The 12,191-nt window shown below is 42.1% G+C and overlaps 1 protein-coding gene and 1 long non-coding RNA gene across 29 annotated transcripts in view; both read left to right on the top strand.

Annotated features, from left to right (window-relative positions):
- The window catches only part of SLC41A3 (solute carrier family 41 member 3), a 99,573-nt gene extending 94,434 nt beyond the window's left edge, over positions 1 to 5,139 (top strand). For all 27 annotated transcript variants that reach the window (XM_015588999.2, XM_025046457.1, XM_015588998.2 and 24 more), the window contains 2 exons: positions 2,869 to 3,017; positions 4,289 to 5,139. In XM_015588999.2, coding sequence (XP_015444485.1) covers positions 2,869 to 3,017; positions 4,289 to 4,498 — 359 coding nt within the window. In that variant the 3' untranslated portion in view covers positions 4,499 to 5,139. The remainder of the gene's footprint in view (positions 1 to 2,868; positions 3,018 to 4,288) is intronic.
- Positions 5,140 to 7,986: 2,847 nt separating this feature from the next.
- Positions 7,987 to 12,191, top strand: part of LOC107195628 — a 6,806-nt gene continuing 2,601 nt past the window's right edge. The window contains exons 1-3 of one of the 2 annotated variants that reach the window (XR_001516829.2): positions 7,987 to 8,915; positions 9,777 to 10,861; positions 11,204 to 11,351. This is a non-coding gene — a long non-coding RNA (uncharacterized LOC107195628). Of the gene's footprint in view, positions 10,862 to 11,203; positions 11,352 to 12,191 lie in introns of both variants that reach the window. The other variant, XR_003046172.1, reaches the window with a different exon arrangement.

The following is a 12,191-nucleotide window of genomic DNA, read 5'->3' as shown; positions in this document are numbered from 1 at the left end:
TTCTTATCGGTTAAGCTTATAATACCCTTTTCTTAGTAAGGGTTGCATTCCTCTGCTTCTATTTTCCTGATAGTCACCTTCTCCTAATTGTGTATTGTTTCTTTTATTTTGTTTTCAGTGAGCTGACTCCTTTCCGTATTTCCTGTAATGCTGGCCTCATAGTGGAGCATTCCCTCAACTTTTGTATGTTTGGAAAGATCTTTATTTCTCCTTCATATCTAAAGGTGAGCTTAGCTGGATACATTGTTCTAGGCTGGTAGTTTCTTTTACTTAACAGTTTGAATATATGATTCCACTCCTTTCTGGCTTGTAAAGTTTGTGCTGAGAAGTCCAACAATAATCTAATGGGTTTTGCTGTATAATTTACCATTTTCTTCTCCCTGGCTGCCCTGAGAATTTTGTCTTTGTCGTTGATTTTTGATAACTTTAATACAATGTGTCTTGGTGAAGGCCTTTTGGGTTGAGGTAATTGTGTGTTCTGTTGACTTCTTGAATTCCAAGCTCCAGCTCATTCCTTAGATTTGGGAAATTCTCGTCAACTATTTGCCTGAATACCCTTTCTAGTTTCTGCTTCCTTTTTTTCCCTCACCTTCGATAATGCCCATTATTTTTATGTTTCCTCTCCTGATGGTATCGGCTAGTTCTTGAATTTCTCTTTAACTTCATTTCATTCTTCGGTTTCTCTCTTCTTCCTTCTGATTGATTTCTAGATTTCTTTATTCAGTATCACTGATCCTTTCCTCCATTTGGTCAACTCCCCAAGCTTGGTTTGTTATTTCATTTTTCTTCTCTTACAGTGTGCTCTTTATCTCCAGAAGGTCTATTCCATTCTTTTTGAGGGTTCCAGTCTCCTTGCTAAAGAACTCATTCTGCTCATCTAGTTGTTTTTTCAGTTTCTGAAATTGTCCATATGACTCATTTTGGAGCTCACTGAGTTTTTTCAGAAGTACTATCCTGAATTCTCTGTCATTTAGGATACATATTTCTATGTCTATAAGCTTATTTTCTAGAAATTTTTCTCTTTCTTTCTGAGATGCCTTGTCACCTTGGTTGTTCATGGTGTTTAATGGACTATTTCTCCACCTGAGCATTAATGGATGTGTATTCAGCTTTTTTTCCAGAAAGAAGATTTATTATACAAAAGTCTCTCTTTAGCCTGCTGCAAAGAAGGCGCTTTTCTTTTGGTTTCCAGTAGGTGGCGTCTTAGCCTCTTGGATCCCTGCTTTATATAAAGCCTTAATAATGCCTTTTTTTCTTATAGATGTTTAATTGCGCTCACTACTCTCAGTCTCAGTCCCTGTCAGTGTTTGTGACAGTTTCGGTAGTGTTTGCCACAGTTTCGATAGTGTTTGTTCAGATTCCCCTGGGGCTCCGCGGTGCTCACTCTCGGAAGTTGTGGGGGGAGGGGCTCCCTGGGTTAAGGGTTGGGGACTGTGGGTCAGCCTCGGTTTTGCAACCGGGACTGGTAAAAATCAGCTGTTGTTTCTCTGCCTTCCCACTTCTCTGCTTTCTGCCCTGATGACTTGGCCCTGCTGTCAGCCACGTGGAGCTCACAGCACTCCCATGCAGAACTGTTCAGAGAACTCACCACACCTTCTTCCCTTCCCCTCCTCCTGCAGGGAGCTCAGGTTGCTGGGAGAGGCAGCTTCTTTCTCTCTCCCAGTCCACTGCCCGACGCCCGGGGTTCTGACCTGTGGATCTTATGTGCAGATCCCACACTCAGACGTGCTGGTGTGCAGCTTGGGTGTTTTATGTTGAGTTTTAGATGTTCAGCCTTTTGTCGTTTCAAGGGGAGAATTCTGGGGACCTCTTTCACTCTGCCATGTTTCTCCAAACTCTTTACTAAATTCTTTAGGAATTTTTTTAAATGGATTTTCTTGAGTTTTTATGCCAGCTACCAATAATAATTATTTTGCCTCCTTCTTTTCAAGGTCTTTTTGGGTAAAGAATTTTTTTACATCTTGTCTAATTTTTTATCATAAATAGATTTGGATGCTCTTGTGTGTTCTCTCTCTACATATTATTTTGTAGTAGACTTTTTAGCTTCTAAGCTACATATGATATTTTTTTCCTTCTTATTAAGTTGATAAAATATATTAACTCGGAGGTAAATTAAGACTTACTTTTCACTGAAACTCTTTTTTTGTGTTTCAGAGGCCCATCATATTCACATGTTATAGTTTTAAAGAATGGGGCAAGGTAAATCACACTTCTTGCAGAGTCTTAAACTCATAGAGTTCTGGATCCTGAAGAGAGCGTGGGGATCACACACACCTCATCAATGTGCTGACTGTGTCCCAGAGGCTTACTATGAAGAAGGGGCTTCCTGAGGCCCCATGAGTGCACCTCCCTCCTGAACACTAACTCCACACACTGAGTCTTTGTTTTTGATACTCTTGAGCTCTTTTCCACCTTAAGCCCTTTGCACATCCTCTTTCCTCTAGCCAGATCCTTACTCTCAGATTCAAATCTCAGCCTAAATTTCATCTCTTTGAGAGGGCTTCCAATCCCCAGTAGCTAATTCTCACTAACAGACACTTCATTCTCTACCATATTATCCTGGCTTATTTTCTTCCTAGTATTTGTCAGAGTTTGAAATTACATTTCTTATTTGTTTCTACTACTCATTTCCAGTTTTTCTCTTCCCTGAAATGGCAGCTCCCTGAGAGAGACTATATTCCTATCTGCTAGAACATGCCTGCCATATAGTAAGTGCTCAGTAAACTGTCCAGGTCTATGTGGATTACTCTCTGAGACCTTTAGGAAGTAGTTGAATGAATGTGGTTGCCTTACTAGAGACTGTCGCATGCCAAGGTGGCCTCCACTGCCAAGTAGGTCACACAACTTCCTTGGTTATGTTTCCTCCAGAAATCAATTCCATGTCAGCCCGAGTCCTGCTCTTTCTAGTGATTCCAGGCCATCTTATTTTCTTCATCATCATCTACATGGTGGAAGGCCATGCAGTCCCAAACAGCAAGACCTTTGTGGTATTCTATCTACTAGCAGGCTTGATCCAGGTAAGGACAATTATGGCAGCAGCAAAGCAGCATCCAGTGTTTAATCAGCCAGCAAGCTTTGTTCACTGCCCTGGGAGAGAAGCTGAGGAGGTGGGGTTGGGAGTTCCTGGACATGCAGGATACAGTGCTCAGCTTCCAGTAGTCAAGTCAACTCATTCAAGCCCAAGAGCATGATCTAGACACACAAGCCATTCCACAATCCCTACTGGATACTCTGTACTACACATTCCACACAGCATACTCTGCATTGCACACTGCAATAGGGCACACTCCACATAGCACATTCATAACTCCACCTACCACCAGGCACAGGGCTGCATACAGCTCACTGCACACTCCACCAGAGGATCAGAGGAGCTGTCCCGAGGGTTTAGCATGTTGCAATGAAGCAAGCTGATGACCAGGTCCAGCTAATGAAATGGGCCACATGCATCACTCATCACATACATGGGGTGGGCAGGGATCAGGCCCCTGCTGGGGTGTTGCTAAAAAGCATGTGTGGACTTTAGTCATAGCTGGATGGTGATAAAGACATGAAAGAGATTAATGTAGTGCCTGCCTCAGAGTAGGACTCAGCAGACTGTGCTAAGACTACAGCTGGCTGATGTCCCACTGGGCCTGGGGCCTCTGCAGGGATAACTGGGCACTAGTAGGCAACTCTAAGGGACTAGCATTTTCACATTTCCTTGAATTATGGCATTTGCAATCACAGAATTACCCTGACCCTGAAAGATAGGTTGGAGCAGTCTGAGAAACTGTCCTGAGCAACAGCAGCAATAGAGGTGTTAGGGTCAGCCCACAACAAAGGACCAAAGAACCCTGAGACCTGACCAGTGTTGTGTGGACTGCCCCCTGGCACCTTCAGGAAAGGCTAGCTGTGTAAAGCTGCCCACAAGAGGGCCTCCAGCAAACCTAAGTTGAAGTCCCAGCAAGATTTATGTCTAAAGTTCCAAGAATGGTGAGTGGACTTGGTACAGCAGAAAAGGTCAAAGCTGTTGAGCAGCAGCAGGTCTATCTGGCACTTCAGGATGCCAGGAGCAGGGTTCATCCACAGGGAGGGAGACTAAGCAAGTGTGGATGAGGGTGGACTCATCAACTCTACACAAGCTTATAGCTAGGCATCAGACTCCAAGAGAAGCTCAAAGAAGGGGACTACCTACAGTCGATACGTCCTCCTTGGTGTCTGCCCTTGAAATCTGCTAGTGTTTCTTGATGGCACTTGGCTTTCTGACTTGGTCATTGTCTTTTGTGTCTGCTTGCTCTTATGACAGGTGACAATCCTGCTGTATCTGGCAGAAGTGATGGCTCGGCTAATGTGGCACCAGGCCCTGGATCCTGACAACCACTGTATTCCCTACCTCACAGGGCTAGGGGACCTCCTAGGGACTGGCCTCCTGGCACTCTGCTTTCTCATCAGCTGGTTATTGAGAAGCAAAGCAGAACTAGATGGCATTTCAGAACCAGTGTCTGGATCTCTCTAATGAGCTTAGGCAGCCCATTAATCAGTAGAATTTTCCCTCACACCAGCAGAGTATAGAATGCAGTATTTCCCTGGCTGGATCCCTAGGTCTCTCTGACTCTCCAATGGCCCTTTTGTCAGTCTGCTAAGGAAACTCACACACACCTTGGCCCTGAGTTGGAACCTGAGTCCATGATGGAGCCTGATATCAGAAGCATTGTTTGTAAGTGTGTGAATATGACTACTGTGCTGGGTGAGTGTGTGCATAAGTGTGCATGTGTGTGTGGAGAGCAGGGTGCTCTGGCCTGACTGTGCTAAAGGAAGAAGTGTGTCTGGTGAACTTTGGGCAATTTGTTGGCTCTTCTTCATGCCATTGCAGCTCAGATTGAAGTGGACAGGAAGGAGATCTGTTGTGTGCCCAAGCCTCAGGACTCTTGGCCCTGGCTTAACTGTTCTTCACTAGGTCCAGTTCCGTGGTCCACTATGCTGGTATGCCCTGAAAATGTGTGCAGCCCTTCCTAGGCTGGGGCCTTCCACCCCCTCTCATCTGCTCCCAGCATTTATTCTTGACATTGCTCTTTTTTCCCGTTTTTTTTTTAAGCAGAAACCTCTGTTTAGATTATAATGATCTGAGAAGTATAAAATAAAGCATAGATTATATTTTGTTTGGCGTTTTGTATTTGTAAAGATACTAATGCAACCATGAGACTTGGGGTTTATAAGTAACAAAAACCTCTGGCATTTCTATAGCGTAATGTTTGTCATCCTCTAGTCTTCTCTTAGAAGCATCAACATTGCAGGAAAAACTGTTAGAAATGCAAATTAATTCCCCCAAGCCTAACAAAACAGAATGCCGTGGGCGGAGCCCAACAATGTGGGTTTAACAAGCCCTCCAGGTTGTTCGGATGCAGTCTTTCACCTGAGATCCACTGCTCCAGAACGCGCATCTTTTTAAAAATATATGTATGCTCACTTCTTGTTTCATCTTAACTCGTCATAACAACTTTAGCCATGGTTTGGACTGAGGATTATTATCTTCTGTTGGCCTTAAAAAAAAAAAATAGCAACATGGGTTTATTCGGGAACAACAAAATTGCAATTTGGGACATGCAGTCTAATGGTGACATTGTGCAAGTACAGAAAAACAAAGGAGAGGAACACTTTTATGGACATGGGAGAGGCTGTTATAAGTGAAGAGTATTGGAGGAAACTGAAAGTTCGAAGTATAGTGAATTTTCATCGGCTGAGTCATTGCAGTCTCCCATTGGCTGAGCTGTTACTGGGCAAAGAGGAATCTTCTTGCTGCGGTAGTAAAGTAGTATCACTTCCTGTTGGGGAGTCACAAGGTATGTCTCTTCCTGTTGGGGTTATTAGTGTGCTTTGAGTGACATACATTAGAGTTCTCTCTTCTAGTCTCCCAACTCCATTTTAAATGAGGTTTCTGTTTATTAATTTCACACTTCATATGGTAAAAAATCATTCATTCAACAAATATTGACCAACAACCTGTTGTATCTTTCCCAAAAGGAAATAGATGTCAGCTAACTGGAGTAATTGGGCAGAGTTTAAGAAAGAGACAGTTTACAGATACATGGGAACAATGAGTAGTGAAGCACCTTGTGGATGGGTACAGTGAAGGGAGCTGCTACCACCAAACATTCACTTGAATTGGAAAGTAATTAGGAGTGAGTGCCTGAGAGGAGTTCTGTAGTCAAGAATTAGAACTACCAGAAGTTAAATGTCTAGGGGTGTCATTTAGGGATGGTCCCCAGAAGTCTCAGCCTCCTGGAGTACAGAATCAGGTGAGGGTGGAAAATGGATTTGGAGGGACAGGTGGAGAATATCCAGCACACCTACAATGCTAAGCCCCAGGCTAGGTACTAGAGATGCACTTATGGGCAAAGCACTTATCATTGCTGTCTCAAGGATCTACTGAGGAGATGGTTAATAATCAACATCTTACCAATAAATAGTAAAATTCTAGAGCTCCAATAAGAAGCACATAGTATATAGAAGTATATAATAATAACTGCAAAGATTTATTGAGCACTTACTGTACCTTGTTCTGAGCAGTTTATTTGTGTAAACTCATTAATAACCTCAACAATTTGATACGCTAGATAATTATCTGTTTATAGATTAGGAAACTTTGGCATTATTGTAATAGTGAAATGCTCAGCCTCTCTGACTTTATTTTGTTCGAGTCTGCTTTGTTCCCATGGCCTTACATGTTAATCATTAGAGGAATTCTGCTTGAGGCTTGAGTTTTACAAAAACAACCCCTTACTGAAAACTGCCTCCCCTGAGGAGAAAAGGAAGTATGTACAAAAATAATAATTGTTTATCAAAGATTGACAGGAACCTCATAACTAGACTCACACCAACTAGAGTCAAGAGACTAAAGAAGTTTCACAATCTTCTTGGACCTCTGCTGGCACCCTTTTTTTTTTGCTGTCATCAATCAACCTTGAAGCCTTCCCATTTCCCCCTTCCCTTGATATAAAAGAAGCCTGAATTCTGTACTTTCCTAAGATGGTTCTTTAGGATGCTAGGCCTCCATCTTCTTGGTTTGCTGGCTTTCCAAATAAAGTCACTTTCCTTGCTCTAACACCTTGTCACTCAACTCTGTTGCCATGTGGCAAGTGGGACAAGCCTGGACTCAGTTACAAATTTGCAACTCAGGAGGCACAGCTCATAGCTGGTTCGTCCAAGAAAGGGAGGGCTTTCTGGGTAAGTCCCTAGCAATGCCGAGGCCATTGGTCTCGGAGGCTTTACCTCTAATTCCCCAAAGCAGCACTGACTTCCTCAGTACCTGGCCATTGGGACAAGGAATCAGCAATTCTCTGTGAGCTGACGGGCTCAATTTGGTAATTTGGAAATAGGGTAAGTATCCCAGCATGTACAACTGGAAACTTCCTTCCCCTCCATTTAGGCTTTTCCTTTGGGATAAGCCAATTTGTTTTGCATTTGTTTGGGGTATCCTGTTGGAGAGGGGAATAGTTACAGGAATTTTACCTAATTTATGAACCAGGCATTTGTAATTGTTTCTGTATCTGCTTTCTGTTTCTTTGTACTCTCTCTCTACACTTTTGGCGTAAAAAATAGGAGGTGCTCCTTCTATCTCAATGGATAATCAATTAAGATGAATTCTGAATAAGTGGTCCAATTACCATTATGAATCTATGACTAAGAAAAGGATGGTATTTTACTGTAACACCGTATGGCTGCAATACATATTAAGATCTGAAGAGCACTGTGCCCAGTGGCTCTCTTAATTATTTTGTGAGAGAGCTGGGAAAGATGATGAAATCCCTTATGCACAGATGTTCGTGCTATTGCACCAAGATGAGAAGAAATAGGACAGTAACTGTCTTAAGGTGCAGAGGGCTGAAAAATCTCCCAGAGAAGAAACATGTTTTACAAGAGGGAAAAATAGAGGATGGAGAGAAAGAAACATTGGTTCACCATTACTTTTGCCTCCTCCTCTACCTCCCGGAAAGATGATGAAATCCCTTATGCACAGATGTTCGTGCTATTGCACCAAGATGAGAAGAAATAGGACAGTAGCTGTCTTATGGTGCAGAGGGCTGAAAAATCTCCCAGAGAAGAAACATGTTTTACAAGAGGGAAAAATAGAGGATGGAGAGAAAGAAACATTGATTCACCATTACTTTTGCCTCCTCCTCTACCTCTTGTGCTGCCAGCACCAGTGCCACCTTCAGCACCTCCAGCATTAGACTATTGCCCTTGATTAACACAGGGGAACAGGAAGTGCCCCAAGTAGTAGGGCTACCCCCTTATGGAAGTCAAACTGAATTACCCCCTGAATCAGTACACAGGCCACAGAAATATGGTTTAGTTCCTCCATCTCAGACCCAGCCTGGAAACAATTTGGCCTGGGCAACTCCTTCGGGTCAGGACAATTTCCATAGCGCTGATACCTATAGAAAGGCTTAACGCCCAAGGTCAGAGGCTTGGGATTGTGTATGTGTGTGTGTGTGTGTGTGTGCATTTAATATGTATGTATATATAATTTGTTCTTGACTTCAGGTCTGTTTAACCCTATAAAGAGGAACTCCTCCACATGAACAAACTTTTTATTTTAGCTGGTCTGTGAAAAGGGTACCTAAACAAAAGAAGTTTGAGTATTTGTCAGAATTCCTAGAAAGGATACTGATGCTGACCCCGAGGCCCCCAAGAATGTTAGGATGGTAAATATAAACTTTATAAGACAAAGCAAACCTAATAACAAGAGAAAAATGCATAAATTGAATGGAGCATTTGGCATGAATTCCCTTCAATTGGTAGATACTGCTTCTAAGGTTTTTAAGATAGAAGATGCAAAGCAGAATGCCTCCTCCCTGGCCGCTGCATTGGATTCCAGAAAGAAAGGCATTGGGAAAAGATTGCCCCAAGAATAAAAAAGGTGAAGATGGAGGGTAAGTAAAAGAAGCCTCTCAAATAGTGGAAAATTCAGATGAGGATTGAAAGGGCCCAGGGGCTCCCTTGGGCTTAAAATGCCCAATTACAGTTTCCCCACAGGAGCCCTGAGTGAAATTGATAGTGGCGAACAAATTGATTGACTTTCTGGTAGACACAGGTGTTACATATTCAGTTATAAACACAAAACTAACAAAAAAAAAGACTATAATCAACTCCAGTTACAGGAGTTTCTAGAGAAGTGCAGAACCACTCCTTTGTCCAGCCTTTGGAATGCCATCCAGGGGACTTTACATTACCTGCCTGAATATCTAAGCCTTCTCCTGGAACAGGATCTTCTTTGCAAATTAAATGCTCAAAATGTGACTTTTTCACCAGGACAATAAGGGTCCCACCAGAACAAGCTTTGAACTTACATGTGGCCCCCATAAGCCCATTATTAAAAAAAGAAAAGCAGACCTGCTACCCCCTGAGATCTGTGAGGAGGATCTGCAAGCCATAAACGAAGTAGTTCAGGACATGCATCCTGTGATGGAGACCACAGTCAACAGGAAAAACAAAAAATCACACTTTGAAAAGGATTTTTGCCAAAATGTCAGGAGACAAATTTGACTTGGGACAAGGTGTTGCTGGTTACCCTGTTACAGATTAGGATAGCTTCCAAAGCAGGCTAAATTTAAGCCCCTGTGAAATTCTGTATGGTCAGACATTCCAAGGTCTCTGCCCCAATTGGTGAATCAGTCAGTGCCTTGCAATATCTGACAATAGCTAAAACTCTAGGCACTATACTAACTTCTGTCTATAAGTTTGCCTACAGCAGGTCTGTATAGCCCATTGATGTGACCCTTAACCTTTTTTAGCCCAAGGTCAAGTCCTTAAAACCTGGAGAGAACAAAGACCTGAACAGCAACTGGCTGCCAAGTAGATGAGGTTGTTCGAGGTTCTGCTGAAAACCCACTTGTTTGTTAAACTGGCTGGAGTGAAGCCATGCATACATCCATCGGAAGTCACCCCACCTCAGAAACAAGTCAAACAGTAGACTTGCAAAACACTTAAAGACCTGAAAGAGATAAGTAAAATGAAAATATATATGCTTTGTATGTCCTGGCTCTCTTCTGGGGAGTCATCCCTGCATAGAAAGATTTCTTTGACTACATCCTCCTTCCCTGGTGGACAGTGACAGCTAACCTTAGCTATTATTGCAAATGAAACCACTTTAGCTCTTGCCAAGCAGCAAAAATCCTTGAACTCTCTTGGTAAAGTTGTGCTTGACAATCATACAGCCCTAGATTATATGCTTGCTGAAAAAGTATAGTCTGTATGGTTGCAAATACTACTGGCTATACGTGTATCGATTCCTCTTCTGAGGTGGAGACTCATATTGCTAAAATTAGATAACAAGCTGCTTAGCTCCAGCAGACTTTGGATCATCAAAAGGGATTAAATCTAGGTGATATGGGAGACTGATTTACAGGCCCTTTTTTTATGGATCCCTAACGGGGTACATTCAATCCAGGGAGATATCCTTAAATTGTATCTCACTCTCCTCCTTATAGTGATAGTAGCCTATATGTTATTTATAAGAAGAGGCTGTGCTAACTTAGAAAGCAAAAAGAGAAATGCCCATGAATACTCCTAGGGTGTCTATGCCTAAGAAAGGCACTAAAGAATATTCTATAAGTCAAGTCAAAGGGTTCTATTTCCACAAGTTCTCCTAACCGACCTTGTGTGTCCAGATGAGAGACAACCTCCCTTTGTCCTTAATCCCACAGGATTGTGGAATGGACCATTGACAGTGAGGAATTGTAACAGAGTGAAATGCTCGACCCTCTGACTTCATCTGCTTTATTCCCATGGAATCTGCTTTATTCCCATGGAATCATTAGAGGAATTCTACAAAAATGGCCCCTTACCAGAAACTGCTTCTCCTGAGGAGATAAGGGAAGTATGTACAAAAATAATGATTTTTATCAAAGATCGGCAGGAACCTCATAACCAGACTCACACCGACTAGAGTCAATAGACTAAGAACAAATCACAATTGTCCTTAGACATCTATATAAAAGATTTCCCATTTCCCTTGATATAAAAGGGAATTCTGCACTTTCTTAAAATGGTTCTTTAGGACACTAATCCTTTTAGGACACTAGTCTGCTCAGTTTGCTGGCTTTTCAAATAAAGTTGCTTTCCTTGCCCTAACACCTTGTCACTTTAATCATTGGCTGTCATGCAGCAAGTGGTATGGGCTTGGACTTGGTTATATTATGAGATTTCTTCACTTTCCTAGGGTCCTATGGCTACTGAGTGTTGGCACCAGGATTTGAACCTAGGCAATGTGGCTCAGAACCAAGTTACGCAAGTAGTGCAGAGGTTTGACCAAGACAGTCCAGGAAAGGTCTTTCCTCAGAAAATGCCATTTAAGCTGAGATCCAAAGGTGAGTAGGAATTAGGCAATCATTGAAGAGGTTTGGGGGTGAGGATGAGTGGGAGATACAACATTCAGGAAGGTAGACCTTTAAGTAGGTAAAGGGGAGGAAGAGGAGAGGGCCCAGGACTGAAGCCTGAGCTCCTGCAACGTTTAATGACCAGTTAGAGAAGAATGATCCTGCAATGCAGAGGCAAAGAGGAAATATCAAGAGAGGTAAGAAAAAAATCAGGAGAGCATTATGTTCTTCCCCCAATGGGGAGAAGAATGTTATAGAAGGAGAAAATGGTCATCAGTGTCTAATTTTATTCAGATCCAAGGAATTCACGGACTTTAAAATGTCTACTGGATTTAGAAACAAGATTGTCCTTGGTGAGAACTGTCAAACAAGCTCAAAAAGAATTTGGAGGCTTTAGTTAGAAATCAATGATAATGATTTATTCAAGGTTCTTAGAGTTTGCAAACTTGCAACATAGCTAGGCAAAATCCCAGAAATGTTCCAAAGAATAAAGACAAGTGAAAAGTTCTTATAGTAAAAAGCGTATTCTTGAGAATTATTAGTCCTGCATTCTTAGCCTTAGGATTTGTCTAGGGTGGTCATCAGTCATATGTCAGGCAGTCTGGATGATAAATGCCAGGTAGATGTATATGTGAGTCCTTTAGGGGTAATCAGGATTATCTGGAGGTCCAGAAGTATATCTGGGCATTGACACAGGACTAGAAAGTTTAAAAAAAAAAAAATACTAAGCTAATTAGAATGAAGTCTTTCTTCATAACTCAATCTTCATAATGTTAGTAATTTTAGCAGCTTGGTTAAAGTGATGCTGTTTTATATATTCCTTCACTCTTT

The sequence above is a fragment of the Pteropus alecto genome, unplaced genomic scaffold (genome assembly GCF_000325575.1).
Source record: "Pteropus alecto unplaced genomic scaffold, ASM32557v1 scaffold124, whole genome shotgun sequence".
NCBI lineage: Eukaryota > Metazoa > Chordata > Mammalia > Chiroptera > Pteropodidae > Pteropus > Pteropus alecto.
Note: the sequence above shows the minus strand (reverse complement) of the source record. Positions and strands in the feature narration are given on the sequence as shown.